The 16,981-nt window shown below is 49.1% G+C and overlaps 1 protein-coding gene across 6 annotated transcripts in view; it reads right to left on the reverse strand.

The window, feature by feature from the left end:
- SPATA13 (spermatogenesis associated 13) overlaps window positions 1–16,981 on the reverse strand; it is a 167,165-nt gene that overhangs the window by 51,145 nt on the left and 99,039 nt on the right. For 4 of the 6 annotated variants that reach the window (XM_070049161.2, XM_070049160.2, XM_070049159.2 and 1 more), the window contains 2 exons: window positions 15,986–16,351; window positions 14,166–14,310 (listed from right to left, as the gene is read on the reverse strand). In XM_070049161.2, coding sequence (XP_069905262.2) covers window positions 14,166–14,310; window positions 15,986–16,351 — 511 coding nt within the window. Of the gene's footprint in view, window positions 1–2,552; window positions 2,572–14,165; window positions 14,311–15,985; window positions 16,352–16,981 lie in introns of those variants that run through there. The other 2 variants (XM_089303738.1, XM_051850709.3) reach the window with 2 other exon arrangements.

The following is a 16,981-nucleotide window of genomic DNA, read 5'->3' on the forward strand; positions in this document are numbered from 1 at the left end:
CTGGAGGAAGCAACAGACTTCTACTCACTCCACAACCCAACCAGGAGCTCTCTAAAATGCAAATCTGCTCATCTCCCTCCTTTAAACCCTGCAGTGGTTCCTGCTTGCCCCAGGCTCCTTCCTTCCAGCAGCCTGATCTGTAGTCTAGACCCATCTCTCCGCCCCTCCCCCACCTCCATTGAGTCAAACCATTAGGACCCACAGCTGAAATTCTCTCACCCCAAGCAGCTGGGACTGCGTAAAAGTCCTAAGTCAAAACACTCGATTCATGTCTCTGTGCCATAAACACTTTAACTTAAAATATTTACCTCTTCATCTGTGTCTTTTTTTTCTTTTTAAAGATTTATTTATTTATTTGAAAGGCAGGGTTACAGAGAGGCAGAGGCAGAGGCAGAGAGGAGAGAGACAGAGACAGAGCAAGATCTTCCATCTGCTGGTTCATCCCCCAATTGGCCACAAAGGTCAGAGCTCCGCCAATCTGAAGCCTGGAGCCAGGAGCTTCTTCTAGGTCTCCCACATGGGTGGAGGGGCCCAAGCACTTGGGCCATCTTCTACTGCTTTCCCGGGCCACAGCAGAGAGCTGGATCGGAAGTGGAGCAGCCGGGTCTCGAACTAGCGCCATATGGGATGCCGGCACTGCAGGCACTGCTACACCACAGCACCAGCCCCCATCTGTGTCATTTTTTTTTTTTTTTTAAAGATTTATTTTACTTGAGAGTCAGAGTTACACACAGAGAGAAGGAGAGGCAGAGAGGATGGAGAGAGATGCCTTCCATCCACTGGTTCACTCTCCAAATGGCCGGAACAGTCGGAGCTGCATCGATCCGAAGCCAGGTGCCAGGAGCTTCTTCCAGGTCTCCCAAGCGGGTGCAGGGGCCCAAGAACTTGGGCCCTCTTCTACTGCTTTCCAAGGCCGTAGCAGAGAGCTGGATCAGAAATGGAGCAGCCGGGACTTGAACTGGCACTCAGATGGGATGCCGGCACTGCAGGCTGCTGCTTTACCCACTAGGCCACAGCGCCAGCCCCCGACTGTGTCTTAATGTAAGACCCAGTCTCCTGTGATGAACATCTGAAAGGACTCCATTGTTTCTTACAGTACAAACACCTACAGTATGTTAACTATTGACTCCAGTTTGGGCTTCTTTAAAGTGTAACAATAATACCAGAGGCACAGGTGACACAATTAGGGTTCTGATTCCATGACTGTTCCATTTTTCTAAGATCATCTAATTCTTATCTAATTTGACAGATGATTTTTTTTGTTTTGTTTGGCAATTCATTTTGGAGTCTCTCCAAAGTTTTCAAAGACTCAAGTTTCCTTTTAAGTTTCGAATTCACATTTCATTTGCTTTTATTTCTAAAGCAGCTCCATAATCAACAGCCATAAACAAGCTGGAGGGCTATGCCCTTGGCTGGTAAGGCTATATCCGGGCTTATGAGAGGACAGTAGCATGGCGAGATCTACACCCTGGACACCATCCTAGGCTCTGGCCCCCGCTGCCATGGCTGGAAGCCAGCTAACCCCACAGCCCAACATCCAGCATCAGCTCCACCCCCATCCTAATGGGATTTGCTGCTCCTACTTCCCTACTCGCCCCCCCCCCCCACCCAAGGTTTAACAGGACCTGTTCTGAACACATGGCTTTCTCTCTCTCTGTCTCTCTCTCTCGATCTCTTATGCTCTTTTTCCTTCTTTGCCCTTCCCCCCAAGTCTGCCAGGTTTCCCCACTAATAAACCCTTTCCCTTACTCCGGGGTTTGGTGTGTTTCGTGGCGGCCTTACACTGTGGGCATCAGTCAGCTCCCTTCACAGAAGCACTGGAGGACAGCTTTAATGTGATAAGCATGGGGCCTGGTTAGGGTGGTCTGTGTTGGGCTACCTTACTGTTTCTGACTCCCACCCTTTGCATGTGCTGTTCCCTCAGACTGGCACCCCCCAAAAAAAAGAACCAACTTAACCCAACTTGCATTTGGTGCCACCTCCTGGAGAACGTCAGGGGACTCCCCGGATCTGACTGGCACGTGTCCGTGTGCAATGGCGTCACTGGGCATCAGCATACCAGCAGCAGCTCCGGGAGAACACGGTCTAGCTTCCTCAGGACACCCCAGCCCGCAGCACGGTGCCTCACTTATCATGGGCACCGAACAAGTATTTGTTAAATATGCCCAAACCAGAAACCGAAACCGAGAGCACACGGAAACCCCACCTGGCACAGGCTCCAGCCCAGGTGGGCCATCGCCCGCCACAGTCCTGTGGGCGCCCACTACGGCCTCTCCCAGGGCAACGGAGGCTGCAGGTGCCGGAGCAATGGCACCCCGGCGTGATCTCACACCCGATACCAGCTGAAGCACCGAAAGTCAGTAAACACGAACAACTCTTGGCCGTTTCTTAGGCGCCTACCCACTCTAGAAAATCAAGCGCAACAATGGAGGCCACCCACAACCCCGAGGCTTCCTTGAAATCACCGGACCCCCGCACGCTGAAAAAGTCTTGGCACGTTTATCGTCTTTATACAACCCGACCTACAACCTGTACGTGAAACACTTATTTACCACACGCAGCTTGGCGGGCCGTTGTGGGAGCAGGGGGTGGCGACAGCAATCCTCTCAACAGCGGGAGAGGTCACGTGGGACGGGGCCACGGTGTGGGGCGGGCCGTGTGGAGCCAAGTGCGCAGTCACGCTAAGGCATCGCCAAGGGGCCCGGAGCCCGAGGTCACGCGGGGCGTGGGGCGTGGGGCGTGGCGAGGGCGACGCTGCCTCCCCCCTGCTCAGCTTGGGATCCGCCCCCCCCGCCCCCCGTGGAGGTAGTCTTCCATCTGCTAGAAATGTCCCCCCTAGAGCCCACAGCGCTGGGGCCTTTCTCCCTCTCCAGGGTTCAGCAAAGCCCCTTGAATCCCTGTGGGGCACCGAAGGCTTAGGGAAGGAGATCACAGGCAGGACTGAGCCAGCAGCTCAGAACCTGGGCAGCAGCCAGTGCCCAGGGCTGGTTCGCAGATGTTTATCCACCATCTGCCCACGCAAAGGGGTGGGCCTACCCTGGAAGACGGTAACTGTGCGTCCACCTGGCTGCCTAGGACGTGGCCCTCGCAAATCTCCAAAGTTTTTCCACATTTAACAGCAGTTATATGGGGAAGCAGGAAGTTGTTTTTGTTTTTTTTTTTTTTTTGGAGGAAGATAATGCTGTCACTCTTTGTAGAACTGAGTATTTCTTATGAAAATTGGCCTTAGTTTGTTCCTCTGGAAAAAGAAAAAATGCAGTAACCTAGTTTTTTTAATCACCAAGAAATTAATCTTGAAAAATCTAGGGGCCAACATTGTGGCACTGTGGGTAAGCCCTGGTCTGAGACACCAGGATCCCACATGAGCGCTTGTCGGAGTCCCGGCTGCTCCATTTCCGATCCAGCTCCCCACTAGGAAAGCAGCAGGAAATGGCCCAAGTGCTTGGGCCCCTGTCACACAAGTGGGAGACCTGGATGGAGTTCCAGGCTGCTGGCTTCAGCCTGGCCCAGCCCAGGCCATTGGGGCCATTTGAGGAGTGAACCAAAAGATGGAAGATCTGTCTCTCTTTCTCTCTAGCTCTGCCTTTGAAATAAATAAGGGCTGGTGCTGTGGTATAGTAGCCAGCTTTAATGCTGGCATCCCATGTAGGCTGCTGGTTTGAGTCCTGGCTGCTCCATTTCCAGTCCAGCTCCCTGCTGATGTGCCTGGAAAAGCAGTGGAGGAGGGCCCAGGTGCTTGGGCCCTGGCACCCACATGGGAACCTGAAAGAGGAGCCTGGCTTCTGGCTTCGGTCTGGCCCATCCCTAGCCATTGTGGTCATTTGGGAAGTGAACCAGCAGATGGATGATCTTTCTGTCTCTCCCTCTCTGTAACTTTGCCTTTCAAATAAATAAAATACATCTTTAAAAAATAATAATAAATGAATAAATCTTTTTTAAAAAAAAGAAAAGATAAATTTAAGCATCTCATTCCCTGTGCTTATTTTGAACCTGTTTTTTTTGTGAGAGCCTGGTAAAAACATTGATCAATTTCAGTGCATCTGTTAACACTTTTTACCTGCTTTTGTATTGGCAGCAGAACTGGAAAGTTTTTTTAAAGCTTCAAGATAGTTTCCCCACCAATCATTGGCTAGCTCTGATTAGTTTTCACAGGTAGACCAGCATATAGGAGTACAATCATTCGTTGTATTCCTGGAGGTTTGGTTCCAGGAAACCTGCTGCAGATACCATAATCTGATGCTGAGATTTATATAAAGTGGCATAATAATATCTGCATGTAACCTATTCACATCCTCCCATATCATCTCCAGATTACCCATAATTCTCAATGCAATGCAAATGCTAGGTAAATAGTTGTATTCTTTAAGGAATGGTCTCAAGAAAAAACATGTCTGGGGGCACGTGTTTGGCACAGAAGTCAGGGCTTGGAACAGCTGCGATGCAGCAGATAATGGCTCAAGTGACTGGGTCCCTGCCACCCAAGTAAGAGATGCTGAGGTCCAGGATCCTGGCTTTAGCCTGATGCAGCTTTGGCTATTGTGGGCATCTGGGGACTTGATTAACAGATGAAAGAGCTCTCTTCTCTTTCTCTCTCTAGAGCTCTTTGAATAATGAAAACTCAAAAAGGAAAAGAACCAAAGTCTGAAAATGTTTTTTTCCCATTTTTTTAAAGATTTATTTATTTATTTGAAAGTCAGAGTTACACAGAGAGAGGAAAGGCAGAGAGAGAGGTCTTCCATCCGATGGTTCACTCCCCAATTGGTCACAATGTCTGGAGCTGCGCTGATCCGAAGCCAGGAGCCAGGAGCTTCTTCTGGGTCTCCCACGTGAGTGCAGGGGCCCAAGGACCTGGGCCATCTCCTACCACTTTCCATCTTGTACTGCTTTCCCAGGCCACAGCAGAGAGCCGGATTGGAAGTGGAGCATCCCATATGGGATGCCAGTGCTTCAGGCCAGGGCGTTAACCCACTGTGCCACAGTGCCTGCCCCCCCCCCCCCAGTTTTTTTCAATCTGAGGTTGGCTGCATCCACAGATGCAGAACCAATTAGATCAGGCAATCCTTTGTATATAAGTACCATGTATATATGTGTATCATGCCCCTAAAGGACTAAAATTTTGTTGTTTCCTAGTGAAAAATGTAGAAGGTTGTTATGATTTAAAGAGTTCTGCAACTTGGTTAGCTGCTCATATTGCTATATTGTCCAGGTGAAGATAGAAGGATTTGGCCCAGGTCACTTTAGTGGCACACACAACTACTGATGGCAAAGGATGGGTGTGCTTTGGCCCTTTGTCTGCAATTGGGGAAAGGCTACTCATGTTTAAAAGCTAATGAATTAGATATTCTCCTGTCTGGAAAACAATTAAGATAATCTTGGTTTACCACAAGAGCAAACTAACCTGAATAGACAATGGACAGGATAAGCAGAAAGAAAACTGGACATGAAGATAAGAATGTCGAAAAACAATCAAACTTGCATTTTGACCAAAATATACACTCCTTAAAGGAGGAAGAAGTTTAGCTCGAACCTACGGAAATATGGAAAAGTTAGGAGCGTCAGTAGGCTGTGATGTGTGAAGCTGTCTCCCACACAAGAGAAAAGCTTCATGAAAGCAGAAAGCAAAAGGCAGCCCAGGGAATGGGTGCCCCTCCTAAACCCAAGGGAGGAGAAACCACAAACACCACCACAATAAAGCAATCGCGTGTTTTTATAGGTGGGCAGCCTTCTTATGCATGAACTTTATAAAGGCACTTCTGAGTGATTCACCGTCCTGATTTGGTATCTCAAATACCACGCCCAGGAGGCTGGTGAGCATTACTCAGGACTGTTCCACGTGACTGTCCTCACAGACTGGGCCGGACGAGGGAAGGCAGGGGATTCCGTCAGGGTAAGACAGGAACCCAAGAGCACAGGACAGTCCTGCAAAATTCTGAGAAGGGAGTGCTTGCACCACCTAGGAGGAGTAGGACTGCATTTCTTAAAAAAAAAAAAAGTTAAACTGCTAATGTTCAATTTCCTATATTTTGAGAAAAATGTGTTATATTGATTTCTTTTTTGGGGGGGTGAGGTGGGGTTGATATTTCTTCATTTGGAGGTTTTAAGAGCACTTGACCAGGGAGGAGGAAATACACTTTTATTATCTTTTAAAGTTTTGATTATACAAAGTTTCAAACAAAAGCAGATAAATTAATATGATGAGGCCCCAATGATCCATATTTTACAACTTTTAACTATTTCCTACCACCCTTTTTTAAAGTATTTGAAAGCAAACCTCACTACTTCAGTTTACATCTGTGACAATTAAGGACTTAAAAGTCACTGCACTATCATTACTCAGCTAATAAAAGGAACAACAACTCCTTCTCGTGAGCAAATATTCAGCCCCTGTGAAAACTCCCCCAGCTTGTCTCGAAATTATCTTTTCACATCTGGCTTATTGTTTCAGAACCCAATGTAGTTCACACACTGCACTGACCAAATATAATTTGCATTAAACCAAATATCTCCATTTAGGTGACACTTTCAGAAATTTGGCATTCAATCTGTGGCCTCATGGAACTGGGTGCCAAAAATCCTTAGAAAGTGGAAAGTAAGGAGTCCTAATTCTGGGAGACTGAGATATTGGTGATGTTCTATCCTGTGAGTCCCACCACCCCAGACTACATCTCCCAAACCAGATGAGGATGGTGGCAGCAACTCTTGTCAGCCACGTGCCATTAACCTCTCCAGCCAGAGATGCTGGTAAGAGATGGTTTCATTGCAGTGAAAATCCTGACCCCCAGGGAGGAGGGACACTTGTGAGGGAAAAAGCGGGCATAGCTCTGTCGGTCATCAGAATGGTCTGACTCATCGCAGAGTCCATGATAACAAAATCGATGAGTAAACTCCACTAAGGCGTCACTTGATTTGTGACAGGAAATCTCCAGGTCTGATGAGTAGGGCCTGATGGGAGCCATGGTAACAGAGCAGTCAAGAGCCCTCAGGGCCTCTTTATGAAGGGAAAGCCAGGTAACCCTGGGGAAGGCGTCTGAGGCTACCAGTCTTCTTCCCAGCCAAAGTTCCAAAGGGGAACTTTCACCATCTACCTGGTCCACTGTGGCCCTAAGTCAGAAACGCCCCATTGGCAAAATGCAAATAATATTCTTTTTTTTTTTTTTTTTTAAGACAGTGAGAGAGAGAGAAACAGAGAGAAAGGTCTTCCTTCTGTTGGTTCACCCCCAACATGGCCGCCACGGCTGGCATGCTGCACCGATCCGAAGCCAGGAGCCAGGTGCCTCCTCCTGGTCTCCCATGCGGGTGCAGGGCCCAAGCACTTGGGCCATCCTCCACTGCCTTCCCAGGCCACAGCAGAGAGCTGGACTGGAAGAGGAGCAACCGGGACCAGAACTTCGTGCCCATATGGGATGCCAGCGCCGCAGGTGGAGGATTAACCAAGTGAGCCACGGCGCTGGCCCAACAAATATTCTTTCCAATCCTTTCTCACTGGAAAGAAGTGTGGCCTCAAGAAACATTTAGCTTGTGTCGACTCCCTAGGAGCTAATGGCCTGGGGGAGTGTGGAAAGGATAAAATGGATTGGAGATTGGTTTAGGGAAGGTATGACTGTACGTATCAGCATACACTCAAAGCACGAGAAGGCATCTGTCCCAAGGGAATCCTCACTGCCACAGAGGTTGTTTAATAACCCTGCAGAGTGGCCTGTGTTGTGGTGAGGTAGGCTGAGCCACTGCTCGCGATGACAGTGCCCCCTCTCAGAGTGCTATTAAAGTCCCAGCTGCCCCAGTTCCAATCCAGATTCTTCCCCTTAAAGGGAAAGGCAGCAGAAGATGGCCCCAGTGCTTGAGCCACTGTCACCCATGTAGGGGACACAGATGGAATTCCTAGCTCCTAGGCTTTGGGCTGGCCCAGCCCTGGCTTTTAAATTTATTTATTTACATATTTGAAAGAGTTACTGAGAGAAAAAGAGAGACACACACAGGACAGACACAGAAATCTTCCATCTGCTGGTTCATTCCCTAGACGGCTACAGCCAGGAGCTTCTTCCAGGTATCCCACATACGTAGCAGGGGCCCAAGCACTTGGGCCATCCTTTGCCGTTTTTCCAGGCCATTAACAGGAAGCTGGATCAGAAATGGAGCAGCCAGAACACAAACCAGTGTTGGCATTACAGGCAGTGGCTTTACCTGCTACTCCACAATGACCCCCTCCAGCCCTGGCTTTTGCCACCATTTGGAGAGTGAACCAGACCTCTCTCTTTCACTGTCTTTTGAATGAATCAATAATTTAAAAATACTGTAGACATTATGTCCCAGCTGTTCAATCTTCTATGCTTGTCATCTTCATGCTTGCTCAGTGGGATCATTAAAAAAAAAGAAAAACCTCCCAAGGCCATGGTGGCAAAATGGATGCCAAAGCTGGGCTAAACCACAGGGCTTTCCCCTTAACAAAGTTAATGATGTGGTTGCTTGAAGGAACCAGACAGCTACTTGTGGAAAGTTGATTACAATAGGCCTCTTGGTAATGGAGGGGCCCATGATTTGTCCTTTCTGCAAGAGCCACTTATGCTGGACTTGGTTTCCCTTAGCCCTCAGGTCTCGCTCGAGCTTAATGAAGGCTCTGCCACTGATGGGGCACCTCACGTAACCCTGCTCATCCCCAGAATGCCGCAGTCCATGGAGCACGTGATCCTATCACTCTCAACAATGGTCAAATGAAAAGGAAAGGTGGAGGCTGGGTGGAGTCACACCCTGAAGCCACACTGCCTGGCTGGGACCAATGACTAATGTCACCGCCAGAAGCTCACCACTCCCAGAGCGTGCAGGTCTCAAGACCACGGGCAAACATGGACGGGGCTTCGACTTTGCTTCGTGATTCTCTTGCAACATTTCTCCTTCCCACCCAGTCACTCTGCTGTGTTAAAACTGAGTTTGGCCCCCGCAAGGGGAAGTTCTTCCTCTGGAGTTCACGGCCCCAGCCCCCTGAATCTGAACTACAGCTGGCAATTTTAGCCTCCTCATGCCACTGGGGAAGTAAATGAGCGCCGAAGCAAGACGTGGGTGGCTTTTTGTGGTCATGATCACTGTTGTTTCTTTACTGGACTCGCACAACAGCCCTCAAGTCCATCTCCCTTCCTCTGCCTTTGTCCCCCAAACCATCCATCGTCTCTGAAGCATGAATCAGAAGGTATCATCTCCGGCTGGCAATGGCTTCCTGCTGCACTTGGAGTAACCGCAGCTCCTCCTTGTGACCTGCTGTGCCCTTTCTGTCCAGCCACAGGCTGCCTTCCAGACTGCTCCTCTTGGAACCCTTCCTTTCAGAGCCCCAGTCACCCTCACTGAACCTTACACACATGGAGTTCCCGCCAGTCCACCACTGAGATTTCTCCTCCCCCAGATCTCGGCCTCCCTGCCTCCTACTCATCTTCAAGTGTCCTCTTCATGGTGAACCTTGGAGAGGCGGCCTTCTCCTCTCCTTCCTACTTCTACCCTCTACCACGTTACCCACATTCAGTTCATCCAGGGCAATCAGTGGTGCCTTAGACAATCCTATGTATTGATTACAAAATCTATTTAAATGCTGGAAGGTACAGTCGTCCCACAGTGCCTGCAAAGACTGCCTCCAGGACTCCCCTAAGATACCAGAATCTGAGCATGCTTAAGTCCCTTATATGAAATGGCATGTGGCATAATAGGCTAAGCCTCCACCTGCAGTGCCAGCATCCCATATGGGCGCCAGTTTGTGTCCCAGCTGCTCCTCTTCCAATCCAGCTCTCTGCTATGGCCTGGGAAAACATAAGAAGATGGCCCAAGTGCTTGGGCCCCCGCATTCATGTGGGAGACCTGGAGGAAGCTCCTGGCTCCTGGCTTCATTTTGGCATTGCTCTGGCCATTGTGGCCATTTGGGTAATGAACCAGTGGATGGAAGACCTCTCTCTTTCTGTCTCTCCCTCCCTCTCTCTCTGTAACTCTATCTCCCAAATGAATAAATAAGTAAATAAATAAATAAAAATCTTTTAAAAATGGCATAATGAGAGCAGGAGTTTGGCCTACTGGTTAAGATGCCTGTATCTCATATTGAAGTACCTGGGTTTAGTATCTGACTCCTGCTCTCAATTCCAGCTTCCTGCTAATGTAGACCCTGGGAAGCAGCAGTATGGCTCAAGTAACTGGGTCGCTGACACTCATGTGGGAGACCTGGATTGCGGTTTCTGCATTGCCCAGCCCAGCCTAGCTATCACAGGAATTTTGGGAGTAAACCAGTGAACCAGCTCCCTCTGACTTTTTATTTTTTTTTTTCAGTGGCATAGTATTTGCATAGAACTTACACAATTCTTCTGACTTCTTCAATATTTCAATTACTTATAATACCTGATACCATGTAAATACTATGTAATTAGCTATTATACTGAATTGTTTAGGAAATGACAAACCAAAAAAAGTCTACATGTTCAGTACAGAGGCATGTTTTTCCCTAATTTTTTAAAAATATTTGGTTTTTTATTTATTTGAATGTCAGAGTTACACAGAGAGAAGGAGAGGCAGAGAGAGAGAGAGAGAGAAAGTCTTCCATCTGCTGGTTCACTGCCCAGTTGGCTGCAACGGCCAGAGCTGCGTCGATCCGAAGCTAGGAGCCAGGAGCTTCTTCCGGGTCTCTGACGTGGATGCAGGGGCCCAAGGACTTGGGCCATCTCCTACCACTTTCCATCTTGTACTGCTTTCCCAGGCCACAGCAGAGAGCCGGATTGGAAGTGGAGCAGCTGGGTCTTGAACCGGCGCCCATATGGGATGCCAGTGCTTCAGGCCAGGGCGTTAACCCACTATGCCACAGCGCCTGCCCCCCCTAATTTTTTTTTAAGATTTATTTTTGTTTCTTTGAAAGGCAGACTTATGGAGAGGGAGAGACAGAGAGACAGATCTTTCATCTAGTTTACTCCCCAAACAGTTACAATCGTCTGGGCTAGGCCAGGCTGAAGCCTGGAGACAGGAACTCCACCAGGGTCTCCCACATGGGTGGCAGGGGCTCAAACATTTTGGCCATCTTCAGCTGCAGTCTCAGGTCCAACCGAGAGCTGGATCTGATATGGAGCAGCTGGGACTTGAACGGGCACTTTGATGGGATGCTGGCATCAGAGGCAGCGGCTTAACCCACTCTGCTACAATGCTAGCTCAATTTTCCCAGTATTTTCAATCCATGGTTGGTTCAATCTATGGATGTGGAACCCGTGGATATGCAGAGGTGACTATGGATTTTCTTGTGATGCTGAGTTCTTTGCTGTATCCCACAGGAGAGAGACGGTCTGGGCTCATAGGTAATGCTCCACACATTTTCGAAAATTGACTGATTGTTGACTAATAGAACGAAAGGTGACTATGGCTACTATAAGCAAGAAGGACTATGAGCAGCTCAGAAACTTACAGGTCTGTACCACTTCAGCTAGCAGAGAGCCCTATCAGGGAAGGTGATGGGAGAGACCAGGGAGCAGGCAACAGGAACATTATGAGCAGAGCCAGAACTACCTGCTGTAGGCTGGTATTAGCTTCAGTGCCCCCAAAGGCTTGGCCCCAGGGCGATGCTAAGCTGGATAATTACCTGTGGCCTTGCAGCCACAGGTAAAAGAGAGATGCTTCCTTTTAGGATGGCATGTATGTGTGCATACAATTTAATTTCTCTGTTCATCCTCTTCGCCCTTTGGATCACTGGCTGACATATGCCTTGGGTTAGAAGCACTGAAAAGCACTGTGACAACACTGGGGCAGGGTTGGTTATCAGGCAGGGGGTCTAGACACGGAGATGCGTGCTTAACTGAAAAAGCTATGGGTTGTATTCTTCCAGCTAGAGAGCCAGAGGGTTATCAATGACACAGGCAATCAGTGCATGTTAGAGTGGCTCCCTTCTGGAGAACGCCCTCTGCCTTGCTTTATTTTTCTCTATAGCAGCACTCACCCCCATAAATGCTTACTTGGTTACTTATCATCCTCTCATTAGGATGTAAGTGATTTGAAGGGGCTTTGTTTTATTCACTGCCGTCACCTGGTTTGCAGGAAGCACTCTGCAGTTACTGTATAAACGAACAAATGCTCACAGGCATGCAGGACCTGCCTAGAATCTACTCCTCTGTTTTATCTGCTAATTTATTTATTTTTGCCTGAAAAACACAGAGAGACAGAGATCTTTCATCAGCTGCTTCACTCCCCAAATGTCTGTAACATAAGGGAGGGGCACAGGAGACTGTGGGTGGCAGGGACCACCATCTGCTGCCTCCCAGGGTGCACATTAGCAGAAAGCTGGATCAGAAGCTGAGGAGCCAGGACTGGAAGCAGACACTCCAGTATGGGCTGTGGGCAACCCAAGCAGTGACTTCACAATTGTGCCAAATGCTCACCCCATCAAGAAATGATTTTTAAGGTTCTATTTCTATCTCACACTGATGTGGTTTGTCTTAAGCAATATGGGATGTGTGTTTCTCAAGTGATGACTTAACTGCTAAGCCATACATCCATCCCTCTATTCCTCTTTCTAACACCACCTGATTTCCTTTGGGAGAATGACCTCTGCTCTACTGCATTCAGTCACAGCAGACAGGGAAGGCAAGGGGTCCCTGGACGCACCCAATCCTTCTCCCTGTGCCAGTGGTAGACATGGTACCCAAGCTCCTCCATCCTGGGACTCTGACTCTTGGGTGAGTGACAGAAGGGCCAGCTGGCTTTCTCTCATCCCCAGGGGTTATATCCTGGCCAGTCCTCCACACATACCTGCTTGCAGTTCCCCAGCTCCTGGGAGCAGCCTAGATTACTGTTCATGTCCTGGCCTGGTTTCCTAGCTACCCCATCTACTCTGGGAGCACCTGACACCCTTCCAAACCATTCTCCTCTAGCCTATACTAGCCAGAGTTGGTTTTGCTGCTTTTCAACAAAAGAACCCTAAAATTAAAAAAAATTCTTAAAAAAACAAGACAGTATTACAGAAAACACAACATGAGCTGTTTGTAAGTGTGGGGGTTGAAGAAGCCCTTTATATTCCCAAAACCCTCAAAACACCATTTTCATTTCTGTCTAGTCTCTGAAAGTCTTGACCATCTCAGGAAACTTCAAAAATCATGAAGAAAAATAGAATGGAAAGACAGGTTTATTTTGGTGCCAAGAAAAAAGTGAAATCCAGGCAGTTTTTTCCGTCATACACATTTTCCATGAATGTTTTGAAGATTCCTGAGATATGCACATGTTGTAGATGGTTATGATCATGGTCTATATTTTTGGTTGAATTATGTCTCCTCCAAAAACCAGGAGTCCTCCCTTCCAGTATCCAAGAACTGACTGTGTTATAGGAAAAGTAGTCTTTGTAGATGACCAAGTTAAGATGAAGACCTTAGGGTGGGCCCACATCCAGTGAGACTGGAGACCTCCTAAAAGGAGAAAGCTGGACACAGAAAAGGCTGTGGGAGCAGAAAGCAGAGATCCGAGGCTGCTGTTGTGGTGTAGTGGGTAAAGCTGCTGTCTGCGAAGCCAGAATCCCATGTGGGTGCTGGTTCATGTCCTGGCTGCTCCACTTCCAACCCAGCATGCCTGCTAATGGCGTGGGGAAGGCAACAGAAGATAGCCCCAAGTATCTGAGTCCCCGCTGCCCAGGTGGGAGACCTGGATGAAGCTCTGGCTCCTGGCTTCAGCCTGACCCAGCTCTGGCTGTTGTGGCCATCTGGGGAGTGAACCAGTGGATGGAAGATCTCTCAGTCTCTCTTTCTGTAATTCTTTCAAATAAATACATCATTGTGGGGGGAAAAAAAACGAAAACAGAGATCCAGAGCATACACCTCCTAACCAAGTGTGCCAGAGGCTACCTGGAGTTGGGGGGGGAGGGGTTTGGAACAGACAGAGGGACAGCCCTGTGACACTGTGATCTCAGAGTGCTAGCCCAGTTCTTGTTGGCCTCTCTGGCTGTAGGAAGTAAGGTGTGCAGACACCACGAGAGGAGCCAACTTGTCAGACTCATCAGCGCACCCACCCCTGACATCTGACAACACTCTTCTCCCAAGACCAGCCTTCCTCACGGCCTGGCCCTCACCGGGCCAGCGGGGGGAAGGGTGTGGGAGCCCCTGCCTGCCTCAGGCTACCCGGCAACAGTCCCTGAGACAGCTCCAATGCAGTCTCCGCAAGGGCCCTCTGAGACTCACTGTTGGACGCTCGCATCTGCCGCCGGCGTCCCACGCGGTCCAGCCCGATGGGCGTGCTCTGGGAAAAGGTGAAGGGCCGGAGCCGGGCCGACACGGCCTTGTAGGGTGGCACCTGGTGTGCGGGCACCGGCGGCCTGGCTGCTGGCTGCAAAAGGAAAGCAAACGGTTGTGAGGAGGTGCCAGGAAGTCACAGCTCCTGCGAGCATCGCACACGCAGCGTTCTCGCCTCGAAGCCACTCACAGATGTTTCTCCAAATCCTGCCGAGCTGCGGGCTGCACTAACGCTTAGGCAGTTGTTAGCAGTCATTATCAGCTCACAAGCTCGGGCCTTCAGCATCACTTGTCAGCCACCGACGTGCCAATGGGGAGCACTGAGGGAGAGCACTTGGGTCTGCGAGAGCAGAGGTCACTCTTGGAAGAGGCACTATTCTCACACCCATGCGGGGTCAGATGGGCAAGGGCATGCCTCCCTAGGGGCAGCCTCTGGAAGGAAGGAAGCAGGGCCCGGGCCTCAAGCCCCAGCTGGGATGACAGGTGCACCCTCGGGTATTTATTCAGCCTCATCTCAGCCATGCTTGCAGAGCCTGGACCAGTGCTGGTGGGAACAATTCTCCCTTGCCTACGTGAGCACCACCAAGAAGAGCTGGTTGCTTATGTATTGCCCCAGGGTTATCCATATTGCCCTTCTGATTTTCCATATTAACGATCGCAAGAACTCGGCATCAAGACCCAGTTCTTGCTTTTCTTAAGACGTTTCCACCCAACTCCCTCAACTGGGTTACAGTGCAGAGAGGCAATCTGTAAGTGCTTTAGATCCAGCCTCTACTGTGTTTTGAGTTAGAGTAGATTACATTTTGTGTCAGTTTAGAATTATTTCTTAATAGGTAGAGACTCTTAAAACATTCCTAAAGATGTTAAGGTGTTCTTCAACTTGATCTGCTCTTACCTTAAAAAGTCAATGCAACTCAATGGAATTAAACGGGAGTTGCTGATGCTTTCCATAAACAAGGCATTGTGGTCAAGGTTCACAAGAAGGGAATCGTGCAATCCACGACTCATTCACGGGTCTCCCTTTAAGGGAATTTTACAGGTCATGTACAACGACAGCTAGCAGGCTTTAAAAATGAAACTGAGCACACACATTACTCATACGCTGTTCTGTGAACATCTGACCACAGCCAGGTAGTATTAGCCTTGTCAAACAAGTATAAACTACACCAGGACAGGGCATTTAAAAATAAGTGCTTTGTTTCCTCCAAGTGCTCACTTAGTGCATGACAAGTCCTTGTTGAATTACTAAAATATACGAAGGCATCAATAGTAAGTGTTTACTGTCAAACCAGCTGCAAAGACACAACTCAAAAGTAAAAAGTAGGAAAAAAAAAGCATTATTACTTCCTTATCTCCTAAAAAAGTCATCTATTTCCTCTTCACTTTTTTCTTATCTTACATTTTAACAACAGACAGCACTTTCTTTTTCAAAGATGACTTCTTCTAGGAAGCTCCCGGAATAAACCGTGCTGCTACCTTCCCTAGGTTAAGAGCTCAGGTTATTGGGAGACAAGCAGCGACCTAGCTTCACCCACTGGAGACCCCAGGAAAGGAAGGAGATTAGTAAGAGGTGTCCAAACGTGGGAGAGTTAGTCTGAACCCATGCACGTGTTTCAAGTCAGGCAGAAAAGGTGGTGAGCAGACGGCGACATCCTTGAGGAAGAGAGGAGAGAGCACAGGCAGCTTCCTGTTTAGTGCGAGGCAGCAGAACAAAGGCCAGGAAGCTGGAGGGTCTTGGCTGCCTTTGGTGGAGGCACACGGGGTCTTACTTGGGTTAGAAGATTCTCGATTTCCTCTGTCTGGCTGTTCCCATAGAAGCTGACCCCCCCGATCACGGAAATGGGGCGTCTTCTCCGGCCTCCCTTGGTGCAGGCTGCTGGAGCGTTCTGGTCTGCAGGCCTGGGGGCCGTCATGCTGGCTGGGGGGGCCCCATCCACACAGTCCTCGCCCTGGGGATCCGCAGCAATCGCGTCTTCAGGAATGGACAAGCTTCGGCTGGCCAACTGGCCGTAGTCGGAGAGTGGCCGCGGCCTGGCCCGCCTCCCGGAGCCCCATCTCCGCCTGGTGACTCTCTGGGCCTCGGTCCTTTCCTCATCCTGTGATGAGCCTCGCCTCCACGTGTCATCAGTAACAACCTTGTCAAAGGCGAACAAGTTAGGTGAGCTCCACGATCCAGGGAGGTATTAGCAAAGAACAAAGCCGGCTGCCTCCCCTCCCACCCTCCTCCTTGGCCCGGCCATAAGGCTTTCTTGATTTACTTGTTTATTTAAAAACAGTTATTTGTGTAACAGAAAGCCAAGGCACAACGAACACAAGGATGAAAATAATTGATTCCAGGCTGAATTACAACCACAATTTAAATTGTGATATTTGGTGACCCATGATGATCAAGGTCAAAGACAAAGGGAAAGTCAGCACCATTGTGAGTTAATAAAATGAGCTTGCAACTATGGGCAGCGTCTCCCTCCAAATGCATAACAACAGCATGCAGGGCTAGCAGGCCTGCCAAAGGAATGAATGTGAAATGCTACCCATGGCTGCACGGAGGTGTCTTCTTTCAATACCGTGCACGACTTAAAAACAGAAGGTACCTTAAGAAGATTAAGTCCAGGGCTGGGAGGTGGGGTCCCGGTGCTCAGGCGGACAGCCTCGGAGCAGCGGTGTGAAGGGGGAGGGCAATGAACTGGGGTTCAATGAAATAGACTCCACTCCCCACCAGCTGTGTGAGCTTGCACAAGACACAGCTAACCTCGGTGGCTCCCAGA

Source organism: Oryctolagus cuniculus, chromosome 9 (genome assembly GCF_051225735.1).
Source record: "Oryctolagus cuniculus isolate XC-2025 breed Fujian yellow rabbit chromosome 9, ASM5122573v1, whole genome shotgun sequence".
Lineage (NCBI taxonomy): Eukaryota > Metazoa > Chordata > Mammalia > Lagomorpha > Leporidae > Oryctolagus > Oryctolagus cuniculus.